General features: G+C 41.1%; 1 protein-coding gene across 6 annotated transcripts in view; it reads right to left on the bottom strand.

The window, feature by feature from the left end:
• RMND5A (required for meiotic nuclear division 5 homolog A) overlaps positions 1 to 24994 on the bottom strand; it is a 69213-nt gene extending 44219 nt beyond the window's left edge. For 3 of the 6 annotated variants that reach the window (XM_045446772.1, XM_045446770.1, XM_045446771.1), the window contains exons 1-2: positions 24214 to 24994; positions 3934 to 4076 (exon numbers count right to left, since the gene is read on the bottom strand). In XM_045446772.1, the coding sequence (XP_045302728.1) occupies positions 3934 to 4076; positions 24214 to 24355 (285 nt within the window). In that variant the 5' untranslated portion in view covers positions 24356 to 24994. The remainder of the gene's footprint in view (positions 1 to 3933; positions 4077 to 24213) is intronic. The other 3 variants (XM_045446774.1, XM_045446773.1, XM_045446775.1) reach the window with 3 other exon arrangements.
• Positions 24995 to 25479: the final 485 nt, after the last annotated feature.

Here is a 25479-nt window from a genome sequence, read left to right as displayed (position 1 = left end):
GCCCAGTAGCTGGAACATTGTCAAAATTCAGTAAGTGACAGCTATTATCTTCCTACTCCTGACTTCTCCTTAGTCTAATTTCACCCTATTTAATGAGGGCAAGCAAATCCTCAACTGCTTAAATCATTCACTCCCTTTTCCCCTAATCTCAAATCATTAGGCTTTCCATCAACCTGATCCTGCTTTTTCCTGATAAGGCAGCCACTCCAATTGAGTCAGTCCCTGAGAGTCTTTCACAGTCCAGCATTTATTTCACTGTTGTTCAGCCTCCTTCTCAGCCTTGCAGAAAACCACACCTCACTCTGCTGTTTTGAAATCTTACCTGTTCTTCCAAGTCAAATTTAAGATACCAACTCCACAAAACTTAAACAAGGGCACGATGATCTTCCATTTACAGTAAGCAAAGCCCATCCCATGCAAATTTATTTTACATTGCCTCAGAAGTTTTCCAGTTCTTTCACGTGTACAAGCAGCACTCTTACGTGACCAACTAGACCATAATCTTCTAAAGAACATGGACTATGTATTTTGCTTTCAATTATCCCACAGCAAATTTCAGACAATTTCAAATCTTAACACTATTTATTTTAATACACACACACACACACACACACACACACACACCCCTGAAGCAGTAATCACATATCTAAAGCAGTAATGGTTTTATTGACTTTTCTTACTTAGGAAGTAAACCAAAAAAAAAAAAAAAAAAAAAAAAAAGCCAAAAGACTAAGTAAAACACTAAAGTAAATGCCCTAAGCAGGAGAGAACTCTAGATGTTCTTAAAATGGGAAAGGAAATAAGAAATAGCCCAACACATTGTTTTTACTAAAAATAATTTGCCACAGAACCCAATGGCTGATACTATTTATTTTAAATAGTGATCATACTGTGGGCATCTGAAAAGAGTCAACACATTAAGGCAGAAATCTTCAATAATTTTTTATGTTCACAATAATTAAAAGCCAGAAAGTGCCTTAGCTAATGCCACAAACTTCTTTTCTGCTTACTTTAAGTGATGACTAAAGAACTTTAAAACAAGCATTAAAACATTAAAGGAAGAAAAACCATCAAGCATGTCAAAAATTTACTCATGTTCCTCACTCAAAACCAGCCTGCTCATAAAGGAGTCACCAGCTTCTCTGTCCTCCTCTTGGCAGGGTGGAAAAATGTGTCCATAACATGGTGCTCACAGGTGGCTTCACAGCATTCCAGTTCATTACTCAAGTCTGTTTGTGGTACTTAAAGGCTTGTGCCTCAATGGCTTCAGCTTCATCCTGTTTGCTCACCGCCAGCCCAAAGGAGTCCACCCTGCCCTGTTGCAACAGGTGGCCCTGGAAGCTTGTACAGATTTATTTACCAGATCTAAGCTAAAAGAAAAGGAAGACTTTACAAGTCAGTGGAATCTTCTACAACAGCCTACACAGAATTCCTTATGTATGCGGGAAGCACAATGTCTGGTTCGTTCTAGTGGGGTAACAGCTTCCTACAGCTGAGGCCAAGCAGATACTCCCACCCCGAAAAAGGGGGAGGGAAGGAGAAAATGCAGTGAAACATGTTAGAGAAGTGGGCTAAAAGATCCAGGCTTTCTTCTGTGCCCCAGGACTATAATTCAACAAACAGTTATCAAGATCAACCTAACAATGTAGTTTCATAGGATGGATCAGAAGAATCTGGAATCCAGGTCACCTAGAACCTAAACTACTTTCACAGCAACATAAAGCTACAAAAAAAAAAAAAAAAAATTTTTTTTTTTTTACTTGAAAAAGCCCTTATAACTTCCACATACATGAAAAAAAATGTCCTCGAAAGAGAAATGAGTAAATTAAAATATATAACTAGGAATATCCACCTCAAACACATCCCCACCAAAAAAGCCAGAACGTAGATTACTCCTCATGCATTCCCTGGGTATCCATGTTTGTTTGTCCCAAACAAAAAGGGACACTTTTGTTTCTAGTACCAAATACACTTAAATGTTTTGTCTCAAAGATTAGCCAAAATATCTGACAAGCATTATGAATATTTGTAAAGACCTGGTGGATCAGAAGGAAGACACACTTCTCAATTCACTGATAGCTGAGGAACAAGAATTAAGAAGAGGATTCTGATAATCATGACAGGACAACAGGCACAATCTAGGAAATGAGGACAGGTGGTCACCCTGTCAGTGGTAGAATACAGAGCTAGTGAATTACTGGCCCAAATGCTCCAGATCCTAGTGGCCAGCAGTCCGAGTACTTGAGCTATGGCTGCTGAGGCCATCCTCACCTCTCCCGATTCTCAGATCTCTTCTCAGATTCTTTCTCTGATTGGCTGTGAAAACTTCAGCTCTTGTCACTGTCATGGCCATCTTCTGGTCTTACTCTCCCCCCACTCTGTCATAACTACAGGCAGCCTGATGGTCAAGCAGATGCCTCCTGGAACGTCTAGGAACCTCCAACCTCTAGGTTTGAACCATCAGAACCATTAGATTGCCTTGACCACTGTCAGCCACCAAAACCTGAAGCTTCCTAAATACCACCGGTAGTTACTCTACCTAGAGAAACTGAAGGTTCCTCACCCACAGTGATTTAAGATTCTCTCTAAAGGCCCCATCACCATTCCAGTAAGTACTTAAGCCAGTACAGGCCAACTGAAGACTTCCCATCCCATAGCCCCCAAAAAGTCTAATGCCAAAGCCACTTCCAATGCTGTGTTCACTCACTTGGAGTCACCAAATAGGCATCACAACCTCAAAGCTATTTCAGAGAATACTCACTGCCTTCCCAGCCTTTGCTAGCAAATGCCATCACTAACCCAAAATGGGGCTGCTGCCAACACTACTTCTCTGGCCTCATTTGCTGAGTTGAAGCCCTCAGCACTACGATAGTGGCAAAAGCTCTCTGAAAGGTCGCTAACACTTCTGTAAACCACAGCTACCCAAACAATCCCGAGAGCCTCTGCCACACACAGTCCTGCCACACTGTACCTACAAGTTAAAGAGATCTATCTCCTTAGAAGCATATAGTTCTGCCTTAGGCTGCCTTGTCTAGCCCTTCAATACTACTGCTTTATAGGGTAATTTCTAACAGCTAGGTTTACCCATGAGTTAGACAAAGCCACTCTCCGGATTCCATGAGTTTCCATCCACATCATAGCTATTAGCTCTCTTATATACAAACTAAGCAACTCATAGGACTGCTTTTGCTACAAAAAGCTCTTCCCAAAAGTTCTTCCTACCTTCCCAGAAGTTTACAATGGGTCAACAAAAACGTCCATAACCAGTTACAAACTCAATGGCTGATGTAGTCAGGGGTATCACATAGTAACCTTATACCTCTTCTCTTAGGCCCCACTAGGACTATGAACTCCAAAGGCAAAAGCGGTCCAGTGCTAAAAATAACTGCTTATAAGGAAGATTCAAGAGATGTCACTGGAACAATCACCCAACAGAAATGACTGGCCCTGCCAGCTAGCAACCAACCCACTCACTCACACAGAACACAACACTGGAGAAAAGCAGCTAGCATGTCCACAGGAAGACAACAGTTAGGATGATGCAGGGGAGACGGATGCAAGGGTGTTATTCTAATTGCCCCATAAGAGAGACACAGCCAAGGAACTACTCAGGAAGTAGGAAAAGTTACCCCTGTAAACACACTCCCTCATAGTAGCTAAAATTTCTTTGTAAATTTACTCATCATGATACTAGGAACTGCAATCATACAAGCAAATGGATAAACAACAAGGCTGTAACAAGGTTTGCTGTATTTTTCTTTTTCTTTTTTTAAATATCAACAGAAAACTTTAAGAATAACATAATAAAACCAGATCTGCAGAAGTTGTTAAAAGCAAGCATAAAATAATTGGAGAAAGCAAATGTTATCAAAGCAGTGACAGGAGATGAAGGATGCTTTTTAAAAATCTCAAACACTTCCTTCAACACCATACCTTATCAATGGCTTTTCCAACCCGAGAAACACTGCTGTGGATGTCTTTGTGGTCTGAGGCCAATTTTTGAACAGTATCCTTTATTCTTTTACAGCACTGTGTCAAAACAAGTGAAAGTGTCCCTGATAATTCAGCATCTTGGCCTATAAAAATGAAAGAAAGAAAGAAAAGAAAGAAGGAAGATTGGTTACTCATGAAAGCAAACCCAAAAGACAGCAAATTTCAAATGGGCCCTTTAGAACATGAGAGTTGGAAGAAAAGTGAAGAAAAACAAATATCTGCTTTGAAGCAGATGGTCACACTCACAGATAACATTTTTCAAGTGAATGCTAAGAAAGCTATCTTAATTTATTTTTTGAAATAAATAAGAAAACTTTACTAGGAAATAAACCACTTTCGTAATTACCAAAATAGCACAGACTGTGAATAATACTGCCAAGGCATTTTTCAAAAAATATGTCTAAGTGAATAAACTCAGTTATTCAATCCACTTAAAGTAAACTGTTCAAATTATTCTCAAAACAGTTTCATCGTTACTAAATTTCCTGAAGAGATTATTTAGTCCAAATGCTTTATATTCTATATGAAAGATAGAAAAAAACCCAACAAACTTCTTTGGATACCATGTTGAAAAGCATGAACATAGCAGAAAAAGTTACCATATCCCCATGTATAAGGCACAGTGAGCCATTCTTATAAGGGTTCCCACCACCCTACCTGATAACAGAGGCTTACTGTGCCCTAAAGTGTATACAATGTGGTTTATGATGAATTCCTGCTTTCCTTATGGGAGTCTAGAATTACGCTATCTGCTAAGGCAGAGAGTGCCTGTATGACCAGCCCCCAATAAACACCCTGAGCACTACCTCTCTAGAGAGCTTCCCTGGTAGACAACACTTCAAACTTGCTACAATTTGATGTCAGAGGAATTAAATGTGCCCTGCCTGTGTGACACTACACTGAGAGAGGACTCTTGGAAATTTTCTCCTGGTTTCCTCTGGACTTTGCCCCATGAGCCTTTTCCCTTGGTTGATTTTGCTTTGTACCCTCTTGCTACATAATAAATCTTAGCCATGAGTGTGACTACATGCTGAGTCCTATGTGTCTTCCTAGTGATCACTGGAATCTAAAGGTGGTCTTGGGGACCTTGATACACATGACAAATCAACGGAAAGTTACTAGAATTTAAATCCTCTTTCCCAGTGCTACCTTCTCAGGAAAAAGGGAGGAAAAGAAGATGGGAGGAAGAGAGAACAAATTGAGTCATGTTGTCAATTACCTCATCTATCTACATATCCCCACCTGTGAGTAACAGGCCTGGCTTCTAAACCCCTACTCACTATAACAGTGATTCTTAAACTGTAATTTACATCAGAATCACCTGAAGGTCTAGTTAAAACAAAAGAGTTGACCCCCCCACCCCCACCCCCAGTTTCTAATTCAAGAGCTCTGGGATGGGGCCCAAGAATCCGAACAAGAACAACCCCAAAACTACAGTAGTCCTAGGATGTTCATTTATTCAACAAATATTTATAGAGAACTCATTATGTGACAGGTATAGCAGTGACGCAAAACCATCAAGTACCACCATCAAGTACCTAGGCTGCCTTAAAACGTACCTTCTCGTGAGCAAGATAAACAACACAAAGTATCAATTATATACATATGACAAAAGATAATATATGCTACTGGGGGAGAAAAAGTTGTGTAGAAGAGATGGGGAGTGCATTTGAGCTGAACAATCACAATCTTAAACAGAGTGGACATTATAGGCCTCACTGAGAAAGTGGTATCTGAGTAAATACTTGAAAGAAATGAGGAAACCAGCCTTGGGGCTACTGTGGGGGTTGAAGGGCAGCATATCTGCCACCCTAAAATTAGCTTCTTTGGCATAAGGATTACTTTGAGCGTATTATTGTGAGAAACATCAGATGCAGGAAAAACTCTGAAAACAGTAAAAGTTACCCTTTTGTAAGGGAAATTTACATTTAGAAATCTCCATCAGTAAGAATGTCTCCCTCTCTATACCTCGAAAAGAAGAATGGCACTAAATCATAAGAAACCTATCAATGAAGAAGGCTCAGATTTATATCTGAATAACAAACTTTACTCTTACTGTGCTTTTCCCGATAAACTGGTCTCCCCACACCTTTCCTGAACTCTAAGCCACCTTTTAGACTTGCTCATTTTTCTCTGGGAACCTCCCACGTATACATGAGGTATATATGTTAATATACTGTTTTTCTCTTGTTAATCTGCCTTTTATTACAGGGGTCTCAGCCAAGAACTCACAAGGTTAGAGGAACAATTCTTTTACCTCTCCTTCAGGGGAAAGCATTCCAGGCAGAGGGAGCAAAAGCCCTTACAGAAATATCCTGGATTATTCAAGGAACAGCAAAGAAGCCAGTGTGGCTAAAGTAGATGTCTGGCAAAGAAAAAGAGGAGAAAATGTTTAAAAGATTACTGGGTCCTGATCTTGCAGGGCCTTTTTGGCATTATAAAAGGCTTCTTAGACTTTATTTTGAGTGAAACGGATATCCACTGCAAGGTTTTGAACAGAGCAGGTACAAAAACTGACACATTTTAGTATGGCCATTCTGGCTCAGGACAGGAGTAGAAGAACAGAAGCAGGAAGAGTAGTTAGGAGGCTGTGGCAGCAATCTAGATGACAGGACAGCGGCTCAGCCCAGGGTGTTAGACATGGAGGTGGTGAGAAGTGGCTGGATTCTGGATATATTTTGATGATAAAGCCAACAGGATTTCCTGACTTAAGTATGAGGAAAGAAAAGGACTTACAGATGACTCTAAACTTTTTAGCTTAAGTCAACTGGAAAGATGGAGTTGTCTTCAATTAGAATAATATAGATGAAAAGCTGAGCAGGTATGAGAGGAAGAAGAGATAGAGTTCAGTTTCAGCTTGTTAAATTTCCTATGTGAGTAGTCACCTCAGTGCACACGAGGAGGAGTTAGACATACAAACTTGGAGTTCAAGAGCAAAAACAGGGCTGGATATATAAACTTGTGAGTCACTGGCATGTAGATGATACTTAAAGCCATGAGGCTAAATCAATGAAATCATCAAAAGAATGAGTACAGACACAAAGAAGTAGTAAAAGACGAGAGTCCTGGAAACTCCAAGTTTATAAGACCACGATAAAGTCGAACTGGAAAAGGAGACTAACTGAAACACTGTGACGTAGGAGAAAAATCAAGTATGGTGCTGGGGAAGCCAAGTAAAGAAAATGTGTCAAGGAGGAAGAAGTAACCAAGTGTATTAAATGCTCTGCTATGTTAAGTAAGATGTGGACTAAGAGGTGACCACTGGATTTATAATGTGGAAGTTATCAGTGACCATGACAAGAACAGTTTCTCTCAAGTTTCAAGAAAAGAAACCTAGAAGGGGCATCTGCACGGCTTAGTTGGTTGAGTGTCTGACTCTTGATTTTGGCTCAGGTCATGATCCTATGCTGATGGTTCAGAGCCTGGTTGGGATTCTCTCTGTCCCTGTCTCTCTCAAAATTAAAGGAAAGGGATAAGGGGGAAGGGGGAAAGGATAAGGGGGAAGGGGGAAGGGGGAAGAAGGAAGGGGGAAGGGAAAGGAAAGGAAAGGGAAGGGGAAAGAGGGAGGGAGGGAAGAAACCAAACCTAGGGACTTCTAGGCACTATGAAGAAGGGAATATGTTTGGTTCAGTGACAACCACCGAGAGAAGTAAAAACGATAAGCAGACAGAAAATAGTGTCCATAAGGTAAGCAATCCAGTATGATGTGGCCAAAATAAATTGCCCTGATCTCTATTTACAATTATACGAAGTAGGTATCAGGTGCTTCCAACATCTAATAACATAATTTAAGCTAAGAGAAGACCTGGAAATTCAGGAAAATTTCAAAATCTGTCTAAAAGGTATTCCATACATACCTTGAGCCAAAAGAATCTAACTGCTTCAGTAGCTCTACTGCGGCCATTTCTGTATCTAAACCTTACCTAATGTCAATAGCTTCATCTCCTCTATAAATCTCTCTGTTCACCGTTTCACTCAGTCTTCTCAATTCCTAATGAATTCTGTTCTCTCCACCATTCCTCTGGCACTGAATCATATCCCACTCAACAATTTTATGTATAATCCCATCATCCATCTCAATTAGATACAAGTCCTGAAGGGAAGACAGATTCTTATTGTTAACTGTGTATTCCAGTCTTATCCTATTGTCTTGCAGTTTCATGCGCTATTAATGTAAGTATTTGGATTGAGGGCAGAGAGAAAAAAACAGTTAAAAAGAATGCCATATTCAACAAATGGTGCTGGAATAACTAGACATGCAAAAGAATCATACCATATACAAAAATTAACTCAAAATGGAATGAAGATCTAAATATAAAAGCCAAAACTATCAAATACCTAGAAGAGAATAAGAGCATTCTCGACCTTGGATTGAGCAATGGCTTCTTAGACATTATACCAAAAGCACAAGCAACAACAACAACAAAAAAAACCAGACAGATAAATTAATTACTTAATTCCTTCATTTGTTCAGTTGGCCTTTACCAAAACTAAAAACTCTTGTGCTCCAAATACTACCAAGAAAGTGAAAAGATAATCCACAGAATGGGAAAAAACATTTACAAGTCATATGTCAGATACGGGCCTAGTATCCAGAATATATAAAGAACTGTTAGAACCCTACAAGACAAATAACCCAATTTAAAAGTGGGCAAAGAATTTTAATAGACATTTTCTTCCCAGAGAGAATAAGACAAACAACCATAAAAACAGGAAAAGATGCTCAACATCATTAGTCAAAAGAAAAATGCAAATCAAAACTACAATGAGAAACTACTTCACTCCCACTGGGATAGCTATGATGAAAAAGATGGACAACAAGAAGCGTTGGGGAGGATGGGAAAATTTAGAACCCTCATATATTGCTGGTGGCTGTAAAATGGTGCAGCACTGAAAAAAACAGTTTGACAGTTCCTCAGAAAGTTAAAAGAGTTACAGTATGATCCAGGAATTCCACTCTGAGGTACATACCCAAGAGAAATGAACACAGAGGTCCACACATAAGTTTGTACATGAACATTCACAGCAGCATTATTCATACTAACCAAGAAGTGGAATCAATCCAAATGTCCAAATGATGAATAGATAAGTGGGGCATGTCCATAAAATGGAATATTACTTACCCATAAGGAATGGAGCACTAATACATACTACAACACGGATGAACTTCAAAAACACTGTGTTAACTGAAATAAGCCAGACACAAAAGGCCATACATTGTGTGGTTCTATTTATATGAAATCTCCAAATCCATGGACAGAAGTAGATTCATGGGGGCCAGAGGCTGGGGAAGAGTAGAATGAAGAATGACTGTTAATAAGTATGAGGTTTCTTTTCGGAGTGATGAAAATGTTCTGGGATTAGATAACGGTAATGGGTGCACATCTCTGAACATACTGAAAGGCAGTGAGTGAATCATACCCTTTAAAAGGGTGACTTTTATGGTATGTGAACTATTTTTCAATTTTAAAAATCTTAAAAATGCAAGCTGTAAGTCCTATCCATTCTATCGTATTTTTTTTTTCCTACACTCAGTAGACAGCAAAGTAAACAAAAGGTTAAAGAACAAAATGGCAAAGACCAAAGCAGAGGATAGAGGTCATCTGGAATTTACCAATTGAACTTCCAAGCCCCAATCTTGAAATCCATCATTTTCCAATCTCAGCAATTTAAATGTCTGAAGTTTGGTGCCTTTGTCATCTCTTTTTTTCCTTTACCATCTACAAGACCCTCCACTTTTTGTTTTTCAAGTTTATAAATGACAGACACTAGTAGCATAAGGTCAATTAATAAACACTGAGAGTTTTCAGTATGCCCCAAGGAAAAATAATTTCTACAATGTATTTGGAAGTGTAGGAAAAGTACAATGGAATAATCTGAAAGAGAACCCTGGGAAAGCCCTGTTCAAAGAGAAAGATTCCACTAATGCATTTTCAAATGGATTTAGTGGAAAGCAGCCAAAGGTAAAAACAGGTTTAGAAATCACTATAATAATCAAATTGACTGAGACCAAACCTCTAAGTCCTAAAGGGAGAGTTCTAATGTTCTTCTGATTTCTCTGTCTTAAAACGAAACCTGCTTCTAGGAGAACCTTTCTGTGAAAGAAGTCTAATTGGATTTAGTTCCTAGAAATTAAGTGGGAGGATTACTGTGACAACCATCTTTACCCTAACTAAACTGGATGTGAAAGTATATGTTAGAACCCTGACTGGCCACTGCAAGGGTCACTTTTTACCCAGAATGACGTCCTGTGCCAACTGTCTTTCCATGCAGTAAACCTCTTTGGACTCAAGCCCCATGCACAAGCATAAAAGAAATAGTTCTGAGGCAGTGCTCATTACTTACAGTGAACAAAAGTATTTTTTTAAGACTGTTTTTTTTAGAGCAGTTTTAGGTTTACAACAAAGTTGAGAAGGAGATACAGAGATTCCCCATTTTCACCTTGCCCCTATGCATGCACAGCCTCTCCCTTTATCAACATCCCCCACCTGAAACGTACTTTATTTTTAAACCAAGGATGAACCTACACCGACACATCATTATCACCCAAAGTCCACAGTTACTGTAGAGTTCACCCTTGGTGTTGCACCTACGGGTTTTGACAAATGTGTAAGAGCATATATCCCTCACTATGGTATCATGCAGAGTATTTTTACTGCCCTAAAAATCCTCTGTGCTCTGCCTCTTCATCTCTCTCCTCCACCCCACCCCTGGCAAGCGCTAATTCTTTTGTCTCCTTCCGTAGGTTTCCCTTCCTCAGAAGGTTAGATAGTTGGAATTACATAGCATGTAGCATTTTCAGATTGGTTTTTCATCTGGTAATATGCATTTTTAAGGTTCTTCCATGTCTTTTCATGGCTTGATCCTTTCTTCTCAGCAATGAATAATATTACATTATCTGCATGTACTGCACTTTAGCCATTCACCTAACTAAAGAACATCTTGGCTGCTTCCAAGTTTGGGCAGTTATGAATTAAAACCTACTATAAACAGTCTGTGAAGGTTTTTGTATGGACATGTTTTCAACTCCTTTGGGCAAATACCAAGGTGCACGATTGCTGCATTTCATAGTAAGAGTAGTGTTTACTTTTGTAAGAAATTGCCAAGCTGTCTTCCAAAGTGGCTGTACCACAAAAGTACTTTTTACAATTTTTTTTTTTTTTTTTTTTTTTTTAATTTTAGAGCAAGAGAAAGCAGGGGAGAGAAAGAATCTTAAGCAGGTTCCATGCTCAGTGTGGAGTCCAACTCAGGGCTCAATACCACAATCCTAGAATCAGGACCTGAGCCAAAATCAAGAGTCAAATGCTCAACTGACTGAGCCACCAAAGCACCCCTAAAATTACTTTTATCATTTAATTCAATAGATAAAATAATTGGTACATCCATAAGAGATTTTAAATCCAAGCAAAGAACCAACACACATGGTTGGTCTTTCAATACAATAGAATGATATTCTCAGAAACTAGAATAATCATAGTCTCTTCCAAAATCAGACAAACTAAATTAAACATATCTGAGTGAACTCCTAAACCATTTTTTTTAATAGAGCACAGCTATGACTTCAAGCTCTGCCTTGGGCTTCATTTACTGCCTAGCGATTTCAAGATTTATGTCCATTAGTTTCACAGAAATAAACTAGAAAAATGTTTGTTTCCATAGCATCCTGTACTTCCCTATCAGAGTTTCAGACTTAATTGTAAATATTTGTCTATCACCCCCATGAAATTACTTGAAGACAGGAAACTCGATTGCTTAATCTCCAGTGTTTAGCATGGTAACTGACATATATTAGGCATCCAATAACTATTTACCAAAGGAATAGAAAAATAATAATTTTTTTTTTATTTAAGAAGGCTCCATGCCCAACGTGGGGCTCTATCTTACGACCCCAAGATCGAAAGTCACATGCTCTACTGACCTAGCCAGCCAAGGGCCCCTAAAAATTATGTATTACATATTCTAATTTTCAAGCCCAGCACTGGAGACTCCCGGCACTATGACATACTCTGAACTAACTCCCTCTGAAACTGCAGGCAGTGTCACACTCAGCAGCTCACTCACCTTCCACTTCCTTCCAGGGTGTTTAGTGCATACTACACAATAGCATTATGGCTTAAATTTTCCAAATACCAAATAAACACACACACACACACACACACACACACACACACACAAAACACAAATTTCCAAATAAAACACATTCATAGAATAGAGTCCCCACAGTTGTAAGCACCTTCCCCTTTCCAGATAATGACCAATCCCTCCCCTCAAAAACCTTAAATAAGTACGTAAAGACTTGGAAAAAAAATAACAGGCTTGTGTCTGAGCCAGTTTGTTTGTAAAACAAAATCATGCCACGGTGTGTCGATAAAATGAAACACATTTCAACTTTAGTAGATACATGTTCCTATAAAAGTACACCCCAAGTCAAAATGTAGGAAGGCAGGACAAACTTACACAATTAAGAGTGCCCTGTTCCCACAAAGGGAAAAATTATAAAATTCCTTTTTATACCTTGGTTTTTATAAATGACTTTTCAATGCAGTCTATCATTTTTTACATTTATTTGTTCAATTATTTCCCTTCAGTACTAATCACATGGCTTAAGACAACCATAGGTCCAACTATGTGACAAGATTTACTCATCACTTTGGCTAATCTAATACAATCAAGACAAAGATGATTAAAAGCTATGTTCTCATCCCTACTCAGTGTTTACATTTTCAATTTGTTTGCCATTTATTTTTATGGTATCAGGAGGAAAAAAAACCCTCAAATAATTGCACATACTGTTAAAGAAAGATAAACAGCTTGTTGGTAGGCAGCACTATAATGGTGTGGCTTGATATGTCTGCTCATGGACAGAAAATTAAAAGTTCTAATTTGGTCTGTAAAAGGCAGCTTAAAGGTGTCAATTACACTATGCAGTGCATGCTGCCTAAGAGTCCAACACATGAGACTATAATTAAGAGCATTCTATAAAAAAGTGGTGAGGCACAACACAGGAAGGTGACTACTATGATGATGATTACTCAGATGTTCAAAACGGCTGAAAACCTTACCACCTAGGACTACAATATTTTGATAGAAGCAAATAGTAGCATTCCCCAGAAATCATGAAGACTTGACTTTACAATCTTATGAATATCATGGAGGCAGAAAAAAATTTAAATATCCAAGTTTATAAATATTATATATATTGCATTTGAGCTCCTTTGCATTATTTTTTTTTTTTTTTAATTTTTTTTTTTTTTCAACATTTATTTATTTTTGGGACAGAGAGAGACAGAGTATGAACGGGGGAGGGGCAGAGAGAGAGGGAGACACAGAATCGGAAACAGGCTCCAGGCTCTGAGCCATCAGCCCAGAGCCCGACGCGGGGCTCGAACTCACGGACCGCGAGATCGTGACCTGGCTGAAGTCGGATGCTTAACCGACTGCGCCACCCAGGCGCCCCTCCTTTGCATTATTAAAAGTTAATTTCACTTCATAAAATGGACAGAGATCTTAAATTTGGAATTAACTGGAAAGCAAAATGGCACACAAGTTTTTATATAAATACAAAGAAATCCACTTAGCAAACATAATCCATTTAGTCAACATAACTGTGTCTAAATGAAAACCCAGACCTCATAGAGCTATACCCCAGAATTCATTCTAGTTTAGTTCCTTAAAAAATATTAAAATAAAAAAAAGTCAAAAGAAGGCTGTAAGGGGGCAAAAAATGCTACATTATCCCATTACATTATACCATTCTTATTTTTAAAAGTCTTAATACCTTAAAATAAACAAAATGAGACTAGACAAAGACAAAACAGAAAACAACAGCAACAACAACAACAACAACAACAACAACAACAAAACACTAAAGTCAAAAGGGAGAACCATGACATTCAGAGTCAATTCTGAGTGCAGAATACCCATGTCAGTAGTGTTCAAGGTACAGATCAAGTACTTTAGACAGATTAAGAAATTTAGGATGGGAATAAAAAGAGAAAGAATAAAATGGTCTAAGATTGATTCTAAAGAAGTCACTGAAAAGGGCCATCTGGGTGGCTCAGTTGGTTAAAGGCCTCTTTGATTTCAGCTCAAGTCATGATCTCACGGTTTGTGGGATGGAGCCCAGCGCCAGGCTCTGTGTTGACAGTACAGAGCCTGCTTGGGATTCTCTCTCTCCCTCTCTCGCTCTCTCAAAATAAGTAAATAAAGCATTTAAAAACAAAACAAAAAAGTCACTGGCAAGGTGAACATGAATCTACTTGTAAAATATTAAAATAGAAAAACTGGAATCCTGAAAAGGTTAGGTTTGTATTTAAAAAACAATAAAAGGACTGTTTCATACTGTGAGTAGCAAACTAAATTGTGGCCTATTGGAGTTTGGGGCTTCTTAAGAGCTACCTCAGCACCTAAGGCCCAGCAGCTGCTCACAGAGATTCACTCAAAGGAGGAAGGGGAAGGCACAAATAGAACACACCCTTTTTTGTTTCTAGGGGCAGTATACACTGGAAACAATTTTCAGTATATTAATTGGTGGTAAATCTACAAAGTACAGTATTTTGGGGGTCAACCCTGACCTTTCAGAACAAAATAAAGGTTCAGACAGGTGTGTTCTGATCCAGTGCAGCAAATCGCGGCCTAGTATGCTGCAAAACCAACCATGGGGGAAGGGGGGGAGTTTATATTTAAAAATGAAATTAGGGGCGCCTGGGTGGCGCAGTCGGTTAAGCGTCCGACTTCAGCCAGGTCACGATCTCGCGGTCCGTGAGTTCGAGCCCGCGTCAGGCTCTGGGCTGATGGCTCAGAGCCTGGAGCCTGTTTCCGATTCTGTGTCTCCCTCTCTCTCTGCCCCTCCCCCGTTCATGCTCTGTCTCTCTCTGTCCCAAAAATAAATAAAAACGTTGAAAAAAAAAATTAAAAAAAAAAAAAATGAAATCACATGGTACAGACTAATAGTGCTCCTAGAGCAGAGAGGTAGATCAAAATGAGTGGCATAGGGAAGAAAGGGAAGACTTCAAAAATACACAATGAGGCAAGACTGAGAGAGATGACCGAAAAAAAAAGAGGACACAAAGCACCAGGTTTGAAATGTCTGTGAGACAGTCCCACTTTATAGAGCCTGTTCACTCCCTTCTAATTCAAAATAGAATTAATCTCTAACCATCTCCTTATTTATCTCTGAAATGAATGACTGAACCAGATCAAGTTTCTTTTAGTCTTTAAATGTGAAACTTCTTACTTAAAAATCAAACTCAAATTTCCACCTTTCTCTCTCATAAACTTCCTATTTTCTTCTTAGTTCCATAACTGTCTACCTCTCACTCATGCTCAAACCTTAGATTAACCTTTGATTTTTCCAACCCTTCTCTCCCATTCTGCCAGACTGCATCCATGCACCGAGTCCTGGCAATTCTTTCCCTCAGGAGATCCCATGCATGGGTCCCTTTACAATCTCTACCACCACTACCCAAAGACAGGTCTCTCTTTCCTCAGATCTAAGTTGGCACTTAACTAGTCATCTTGCCTGTAGCCAAACTGCACTCCCAACTCCAGTCAACCTAAATGCTGCTAATTGGTCTCCGATCAAGTCCCTGCCCAGTCCCTGTTCGAAATGTACCACCCACCCAAGTCATTCAAGGTCTTCTCAGTCTACTACACTACTTTCCCTGGTATCTAAGAGTCTGTAAACTCTGATTCCAATTTTAATTCTTTATTCTATTTCTCCCCACCCTGGTCCTTCCTTGTTCCCAGAATGCCTCTTGTATTCTCACTCTTCTGCATCTTTTTTCTTGCCAACCTCCACTCCTGGCACTTTGTCCTACCTTCCTACTATCCACATTCAATCTCTGTTACTGAAACTTGACAGGTTAGAAGACTTGGTTTCAAATCCCACCCCTTCTTGCCAGTACCACTCAATCAACATTGGCCAATATACATGGCCTTGCATTATAGGGCACTGTTTGTTAAAAACACACCAATGTCATCTCCCTAACTAGACAGAAAGTTCTTAGAGCACGAGAACGATTCCTTGTCTTTTGTTAACCCCCACAAGAGTTAGCCTAGTCCCACATATATATATAATTGCCGATTAGTAACTATTGACCAGGTGCTCTGAAACAAGTGAAATAACAACCCCCCACCCCTAGCCATTCTTTCTAAAGGTTTCTTCTCCTCCCATTTCTCTGAACTGCTAGTGTTTATACCAACCAGAAACACTGTTATACTGTGCCAAGACCACAACTTTCTTTTCCCCTCTCAAATGTACATGTCTGGTCTCATTAGCCAACCAAAGTTCCTTGAAGATTGTTTCTTATACCTTTTGAATATTCCTTATGGTGTTACAGGCAGACCACTGGGCACAGAACGGTAGCTAACATACACCAGTTAAAAAAGATACCTAATAGTCAAAATGTCTTAATTAAGACAGTGCTTAACACTACTTAAAGGCACAGACCTAAAAAAAAAAAAAGGGGGGGGGGGCACTGATCTTAAAAATAACAAATACACCTTGTTTCACAGATTTTAAAGCCAGTTTATACCTATTGACTATTTAATTCCCGTAACTCTTGCAATGTAACTTACCAGTTTACTGAAGAGGAAATAGGTTAAGTAAGATTATAAAACCACTCAGCAAAGTGGCAAAGACTCAAACCCAGATCTCCCTAGCTCAAGGACAATATTTCACGGTCTACTCTCCAAGTGGCAGACTCATCTTCTCATCTTCTATCTCCCTAACTAGCCTCCAAGTTCCTAGAGGGCTAAAGCCATGTATAATCCTTCTTTTAAATCACTCCTTATCTCCTCTTGAATACCTTCATATAATCACTAATAAGTTCATTACTATACCATGTGTTAGCTAACCTGGATTTAAATGAAATTTAAAAGTTAAAAAAAAAACAATAAGAAGATACTGAATCTATATAGATCCCACAGATAGAGCAAACTCTTCAAAGATAACACACAGCCAGACACTGTGCCCCAAAATGAGAAGAAATTACCATTCAGGCTCAATGTTAGGTGTTAAAAGACTTTGCAATACAGTCTTATGGACTCCCAGGACAAGGCTACCTAAGAACCACTCTGAGCTCAGCCATACTATCACCAAACCCAAATAAGGCGAAACTATTATTTCTAAAAGCTTCAGGTCTTGCTGGAGATTCTAGTCTCTGTTCTTTGTGGCATTAGACGAGCATCTAATCCAAGAGAAAGGACAGATGTTTATGCCACTCTTCTACAAACTCTTGGAGCTTTCCAAAAAATGCCAGTCTAGAGAGCATCATGTCCCTGGTATCTATCAACTTCTGGGGGTTACACAGAGTACCATGGGGCTCCAATACACAGCGCAGGTCCGGGACCCTCTAGAATTCTCCCTATACTGCATTTTAGGGTCATTTTCAAAGATTTTACAGATGAAGAAGCAGGGCCCCAAATAAAAACAAGTCAGTTTCAATGTCCTAAGTGAATAGTTTACTAAAACAGCATTTTCACTTTCCTAACAACTAAGAGACTAAGACATGGAAACAATGGAGATTTCTCTATATACTCTAGTATGATAGTATCACAGAAGTATTAGCAAGCTTCTCCTTCACAAATATTATTATCCAGGGTTAGAAACTACTTAAGATATAAAATAACCTTAGGAAAATGATTTTATTATGCCAAGCATACAAGCAATTTCATGTAAGTTCCCAAAGGTAACATGAACCAAATTATATTTTTTAATCTATAGATTAAGTTGTCCTAACAACTCAGTATTTGAACTGTTTGAACATTACAGTTAGGAGGCAAGACAAAAGCTGAGAAATAAAGGTTTGGCTAGTCAAGAAAACATTGCAAAGAACATTGCTATTAGTCTAACTTGCTAGCTGCTCAACTATAATAGCCATCTATCACTTTTGTCTGGATACAAGTTTTCCTTCTTAGAACTCTCTCCTCTGTATGATCACACGGCCGTACATCTCCGGACACAGGGTAAGCAAAGACAGCCCAAGGTGGCCAATGGACTCCATGCCCTGGCCCCTGTTACTGATTCAAGAAAAGGTTTATGACCCTTACCAAGGCAATACGGACACTCCCTGGTAATTTTGTTTTTGAAAATACAAGGGGAAAAAAGGCATGTTCCTGTCTTTAGGATCACTAGCAGGATAAGGATGACATGAACTCCACTGGCCACCTTTAACTTCCGTGTAGAGAAAGCTCCTCTGAGAATGAAGCCAACCATGGAAAGCACAGGTGAGTGAGGAAGAGAAAAAGACCAGTCCTTATGGGTATCTTCTCTGGTCCTGGAGCCAGCTGGCCTTACCTCAGCCTATTTAGTCATGAGTCAACAAAGCCCACTTTAATTAAAACTATTTGATTGCCACTTGCAATCAAAAGAATCCTGAGTAATATACTAGTCTCCTGGTGTATTGAATGAATGAATAATGAGCCAAATAACAAAGAATTATCTCCTAAAAGAGCCTGGAAAGGAATGGCTGACAAAGTTAAATCTGCTTCTAAACCTAACTGGAAATGCCCACACGAACCTATTCTTCTCACCATCTAAAACAGCCCAAGTAGTGCCTTCCTTAACTGCTCTATTCTTCTCTTAGAGTATTTGAACAATGACTACTGTTATCCACCCTAACTTTTCTGACCTACTTATCTGCTACTTTCCACACTAGATGTTAAATGTAGATATCAAATTTTATTCAATTCAAAATTTAAAGTTCTTATTCTCTCAATCTTGTTAATATTTAGCAAAAACTTCAGTTGACAAATGAGAGACCAGATACCGTAGCTTACTCCAAGTACACCAAAGAGTGAGACTGAATAAGTAAACTATTCCTCTACCAAACTCTGATCCTTTAACAATTCATTCAACATAACACATTCGACCCTGGGAGGCTCTAAAAAGCACAGAGAATTTACGTGCATAAATAAGCATACTTTTCAATATATACAACTCAAATTCTAGAATGAAAAGTTATACCTACCATGTGGCCCTGAATCTGTGTTCTGTCTGCTGATACAAACCATACCATAGAAATTAGTGAAAAACATGACCACCATAATTTGCTTTTCCTTTCATGCTTAATTGCCTACTTACCTTCTCATTTATTACCTTCAAATTTTAAAAACTGGAAGCAGTTCTGCAACTAGTAACTAAATATTCTTTGAATCACCAAAGAGAGAAAGATGGACGATTATGGTTTAAATGAGTTTTACTACTAGGAGTCATACCTCTCTCCCTCCCTCCCTCTCTCCCTCTCCCTATTCCTCTCCCTCTCTCTCTCTGTCTGTCTCTCTCTCTCACACACACACAAGGAGTTTTAGAAGCTAACAAATACATGTATTGATCACTCCTACAAATTAAGTTGTCTTTACCAGCTTGCAAACTGCAATAATACTAAGCTTAAATCACAGTAAGTAGAACTACATGTTCCGTACCTCAAAGTAAAAAGGAATAGTGACAAATTACCATTTCCCTGAATTTTCTTAAAAATTTTCCTGGAAGCAAGCTAGCATCTTTGTATGAGATAGAAGACTAGGTGGTCCAGAAATAAGAAAGAGTAGGAAGGAGATTTTTTAGTGAGTATCCTTTTTTATTATTTGAATTTATACCATTTGAACGTACTACCTACTCAAATAAAATTAAAATTTAGAAAATTCACTGAGACTCATTTTCAGAAACTACATTATAGCTCTCTGTAATAGCCTAGAAATAATTTTTTAAAATACTACACACTTTTGACTCTTACAAAGATAGTAATTTTCCCAAATATACTTCAGACACATCATAAATGCTACCCTATTGTTTCAGTCCATTCTCTACTCACCAAATGTGAAATCAGAATACCAGCAAAACATGATATATAGTTCTTTTTTGCTCTCCCTTCCAGAACAGAAGTGCTAGTGGGAAACAAAATGTATTTGCCAAAAGAAAAAAATTGCTAAAAAGCATACAAATAATCACAAGTCAAATCACCAACATTTATCCATACTGTTAATTAAGGGTTGTCCAAAGTATGGTTTCCATACCATTGATGCAAATGGTGACTTTAACTGTATGTGAAACAATGTTTTAATAGTTATGAATTTGCTTTTAATAGTTTATTATACCTAGTACACCAAATCAATGACTTCACAAATACTAGTGCCTACAATGAGGCTAAATCTATTTAAGTGAAATCATGATGGGAAAAAAAAAAGAGTGCGTATGTGTGAGTAAAGTTTGAGAACCACTTGTGCATTACCCAAAGATCAAAGGCTCACCAGGAATGATCACCAAACAGAATCAACCATACTGAATCCTAAACTAGCTCAAACCTCATGCATACGGGGGAACTCACTGAAAAGCTGGTACAACTAAATGACACCAGTGCTCTCCTCTTTCTTAAGAGTTACGGAAATTAAGCAAACCTGAAGTTTAAATAAAGTAAGGGTAAGACTCAGAGCTTGGTACAATCCTTGAACTTCTGGCTAATGACGCTAAAAAATGGTATTCCTTTCCACAGACCTTTCATGTGCTGTGAACAGTCATCTCTAATCCCTTTTACCTCAGATACCTCACTCTGCAGGCTCTGGCTCACTCTCCCATCCTGCAATCTACCACCCTAAGGTTTCCAAGGCAGTTCTAGGGCCTGAAGAAAGCCTTTACAGTCGATCAGTCTCCAGGAAAAGGAATGAATCAGGCTCCGGCAGAACTTCTGTTTAGTATTCTCTGTGATTCTTTACTGCCTCTTCGCACTTCTGTTACTGCTATGTTGCCCCTCAACCACCAAAACACTGGCCACGACCCAGTCGAAGCCTGCACTTATCTGTCAGGGCCTTATACTCTGAAATTACTCCTCGGTCTCAGGCCTCACATTCCCATTAAAAAATTAATTAAAAAAAAAATTTTTTTTTTCCTTCTCCCAGGCCGGACTTGGTGAGGAGTGGATTAAATGGCAGAGCACAAACTAATCCTCCAGGTGTGAATGACCATCCACCTCACCTTATTCTCCCAAAGGTATCTGAATTAAGAAAAGTGCATTTTAAAAGAAACAGTTAATTAAAGAAAGTTTATATGAAAGAATTCTAGGCTATAGAGAGGCAATTTAGAGCAGATGAAAAGAGATTGTAGGGCTCACTGCAGGACTACTGCCAGGCCATCTGCCAGGCAAGCCCCCTCTGGGCAGTCTCACAATCTGGAATAAGAGTGATGAGGGTGGACAAGAGTTGTCAATGGGCTTCCTAACTAAACTTCATTTATGCATGATCAGTTCCCACCGCAAACTATCCTAACTGTTCTCATTTAGTATGGTTTGCTCACTTTAGAAAAAAGACATCTAAACACAAGAAAATGTAAATCACCCTCAAAAACTATACTGATCCCCTGACTGTAGCCAAAAAGATACTTCCAAATCAGACAGTTACTCTCCATCAGTGTGATGCCATGTTGGGGAACCCATATGGTTCCCAAGATTCTACTTTATGCACATTACATTCTTACAAGAATATTAGCACAATAACCCCAGAGAGTGAGATCCAAAGCCCTGACAGATGGTCCCAATTGGAGACCCTCTCTCATGTCACAGGAGCCCACAAGATCAATTGCCTAGACAAGCACATTCACTTGAAAATGCAGTTCTAAATTCAGATTTCAGTAGACCTAACTTTAGAAAGGGTATATTTAAGATACAAATGTAATACCCACCACATCCTGAGCAAAGAACATTAGAAATTATCTGCTTTGAAAATTACCATAACCCAGATACCAAAGCATGATGTTTGCCTTCACACCTAAGAACACCATAAGAAAAACCATTCTGTTTTGGAAACTAGACCTGGCACTTGCAGTATTTATTTTTTCTTTTATGTTTCATAACTGCCTTTAGTCACCTGATCCTATTAATAAAGAATTCAAGAAAATTAAAGAATTGCAATATCAAACTGCAATTTGGTAGACAAGACAGTAAAAAATAGGTTGAAAGTGGAACACAGGCAATTCACCAAGTCAGACTGTTTGAATAGCATGGCACAATCTGTGGCTAATACCCTCAGACCACATATATTCCTTGCAAAGTTAGCTGATACCAAGCAAAAACAATTTGTCTAAAACAAACTCCTGCTCCAGCAATTTCTGGCAATTATCTTATCCGTCCAGGATGGGTCCCAAATTCCCTAAAATGAGGCTTGCGACCACATCCCCTTCAATTAATATCCCCCCCCCTCTCTTATGGGAAAGTATTTCACTTTTCATCTTCTCTCTCAAATTCTGCCTATCCATCCCCTCAATCCTGACCTGGTCCCTAAAAAGGAAATGCTCCTTCCACCTCTCCAAGTCTAGACCCTTGACTCATTCTCTTCCTTTCAGCCTTTAACAAGACATAGATTCCCTGGAACGGATGGACAAGCAGGTGGACACACAAGGGCACACACACACACACACACACACACACACACCTCCCACCGCTTTACTTAAACAGCTTTAGGCTTCCCTACACTTCAGTTTACACAGTTTTCTTAGCTCCCACTAATCTAGTTTATTTTAACTCTATGAAGCTCCAAGCACAGAGGGTCACTGACTCCCAACAGCCCAATACCAGCTGACCAACTTCTCTTTTTCTAAGCTCCTACCCTTTTCTGTTTCTGCTGGCTCCTCCATGGCCCTCCACTCTCCAAGAGTTCAAGGTGTGGTTAGACCCTGGAGTCTTTCCTCCCTCCAGTCTACATGACTTCCTTCACTCTCCTCTGTAGCAGTGATACACCAGAGATCTGTATTGGACCTCACTTTCCCCTCAGATTCTAACTATGCATCTTTAGCCACCAGTAAACATTAAGCCCTTGCCTCCATCCTCCTTAGCCCTTCCGCTTTGTCCCACAACCAAATTCACCAGAGCCTTCCCAGGATTCGCACTCAACTCCCACCTCCACTTCCCCCTTTACAGGCAGCCATCTAGGTCTGCTTATGTTTCCGTATTAATATTTTAACTCCTATTCCCACTATGGTTGCAGGCTTGCTCCTTCCCCAGAGTTCCAAAGTGACTGCCATGTCCAGAATGGGATGTTATGGACTCCCTTACCATGGGCTAGCACTTGCTCTCAACTGAAAGGAGTCATGAAAGAAGGGCACAGAAGGAAGGAGAAGCTCAGGTGGTGCCCCTGCCTTCACGTCACCTGCCAAAGTCCTGCATTTCACCCCAAATACCAAACTTTCCGTTCCATAAATTTCTGTTCAACCTAGCTGAGAACACTGCCCCAAACTCTTGAATAAGTACATTAAATAAAATCATTTTTTGGTCAGAAGAAATCACCTCTATGAATACTGCAATTAAAGGTACCAGACCTTCGATGTTATTAAAAAAAAAACAAAACCAAAAACCCTTCTCAATCAGCTTCCAAAGCTAACTTCGGCCAAGTATCTGCCCCCAGGTCCTAGAGCAATAACAAAATAATCTAGGTAAAACACCTTCTATAGAAAATCTGTTTTCTAAAGGGAAAACAAGCAAAAATCTGACCAGGTAAGGCAAGTAACTAACAACGCGTGCCACAATTTTCTTCAGGAAAGTTGCCTGTTCTTCCTCATGCTACACTAGGAGAGCTGAACAGCTCGATTCAGCTAGCTTCCTAGGAATCAGGTCTGTGCTGCTGCGGAGTTGAAGAGCTGCTTCCTTCCACACAGCAGTCAAATCATGAAGTTGCAGCAGCGGCTGTTCTGTTAACCCGCAGCTAAGAATAACACTCGACTTTCTAATTTTAAAAGAAAGAAAGAAAAGAAAAGAAAAAAAAAAAAAAAAGACTTGGAAAGTAAGTCCCTGGGTCAAGGATCTGGGGCATGAGAAGAGGAAAAAGGGGCTTCCTGCACTGACCCTCTTATCACCCAGACCCTTGGGTCCAACGTAATTAGCGCACCTTCAGCCCGCGGGGACAACCCGAGAGCGCCGGGCGGGGTGAGGGGCGCCCACCTCCGGAGGGCGGCAGTTTGCAGGTGCCACGGACTGGCCACCCACGCGTTTAACCCGGCTGGAACTCGCGGTTCGGGGATGGGTTTCCGGGTGGATCGCGCTCACTCTCAATTGACAACGAGGTCGCGGCAGGTTCGAGGGAAACAGGAGGAAAAGTCACAAGAGGGCTGAGGAGGAGGGGGTCTCCGCGCTTCGGGGGGAGGCGGGGACCCGGCCCTCCAGAGGACACCCCTGCTGGCCCGCCGGGGCCCGAGGGGCCGGGCCCTGCCCCGAGCGCCCACCCGGGCCGCCCTACCGTGGCTCTGCAGGATCTCGTGCTTGAGGCCGCCAGTGTAGTCGATGAGCTCCTCCAGGCCGCGCTCGCACAGCTGCCCATAGCCCGAGAACTTGTGCAGCACCTTCTCCAGCTCGCGCTCCACCGTCACGCACTGATCCATCCCGGAGGCGGCGGCGGCGCCAGGCTCCCCGGCGCCCGGGTATCCGCAGCCGTTCGGCCCGGGCCCGGCCGAGGCCGCGTCCTGCTCTTCGTCCCCCAGGCGGGCGGCGCGGGCGGCTGAAGCGGCCGAGGCAGCGGGCGCGCTAGCCGCGGCGCCGGGGGAGCCCCGCGCAGCCAGTGCCCGCCTGCCCCATGCCCCCCCCCCACGGCCCCCGGGAGCTTCGCCGCCGCTCCCGCTTGCTCTCCCCACCCGGCCCCGCGACCCTGGTCCTCACTCGCAGCGTTCGGCTGCCCGCAGCGGCGCCGCCGATTGTTTTTGTTTTCACGGAAACCGACCGATGACCTGGTTCTCCCGGGCGGCACCAAGCGCCGCCGACCCGAGGGGGGGGGGCAGCCACCCCAGCAAGGGAGAGAGGCGGCGCGGGCCGTACCAAGCGCACACTAGAGGGGGGGGCAGCCTGGAGAGCGCGGGCGGAGGAACGCGACGGGCGTCCGCTCGCGCCGCCGCTCTAAAGGTGTGGGCAGTACCACGCGGATAAGCGTGCAAGGGAGAGGGCGAGGGTGGAGCAAGAACCCAATTGGTCCAAGGAGCTAAATAAGGAACTTTGGAGACAGCCCCGGAGCTTGCCGAGCGCTACAACTACGCTCTCCGTAAACAAGAGGGTGGAAACCGTCCCTAACCACTCCGCCCAGAAACGGGGAAAAAGAACCAATGGGCGCGGAGTATACCTAAGGGACAAACGTCCTCCAATCCCTGACCGAGGCGTAAACCTTCAGCCAATCCGGGTCTAGGGGCCAAACCAATAGTCTCGCTGTTGGAGGGGGTGACTTTGGAGTACATACTGGAACCGAGTTGTTTCTGGAAAGCCATGAGGGAAAATAAGACAGAGATGAAAAGGTCTGTTTCCTGTAGGAGTTCGCCCAGGTCATAATTTGTGTCATCTCCCCATTACTCCTGGGAGCACTGTCATTCCGAAGTTTTGAAGGCTGGACTCGCCGCCCCGGACGAAAAACCGAGCCGGGCGGGGCGGGTGGTGCTGCGGGCGGGAGTCACTGACGACAATTCCAGGCGGAGGTGATGCTGGAGGGCGGGGGAGGAGAGCTGCTTGCTAGCCGCGCGGGCCG

This window comes from Leopardus geoffroyi, chromosome A3 (assembly GCF_018350155.1).
Source record: "Leopardus geoffroyi isolate Oge1 chromosome A3, O.geoffroyi_Oge1_pat1.0, whole genome shotgun sequence".
NCBI classification, from domain to species: domain Eukaryota; kingdom Metazoa; phylum Chordata; class Mammalia; order Carnivora; family Felidae; genus Leopardus; species Leopardus geoffroyi.
This window is presented reverse-complemented; position numbering and strand designations above follow the sequence as displayed.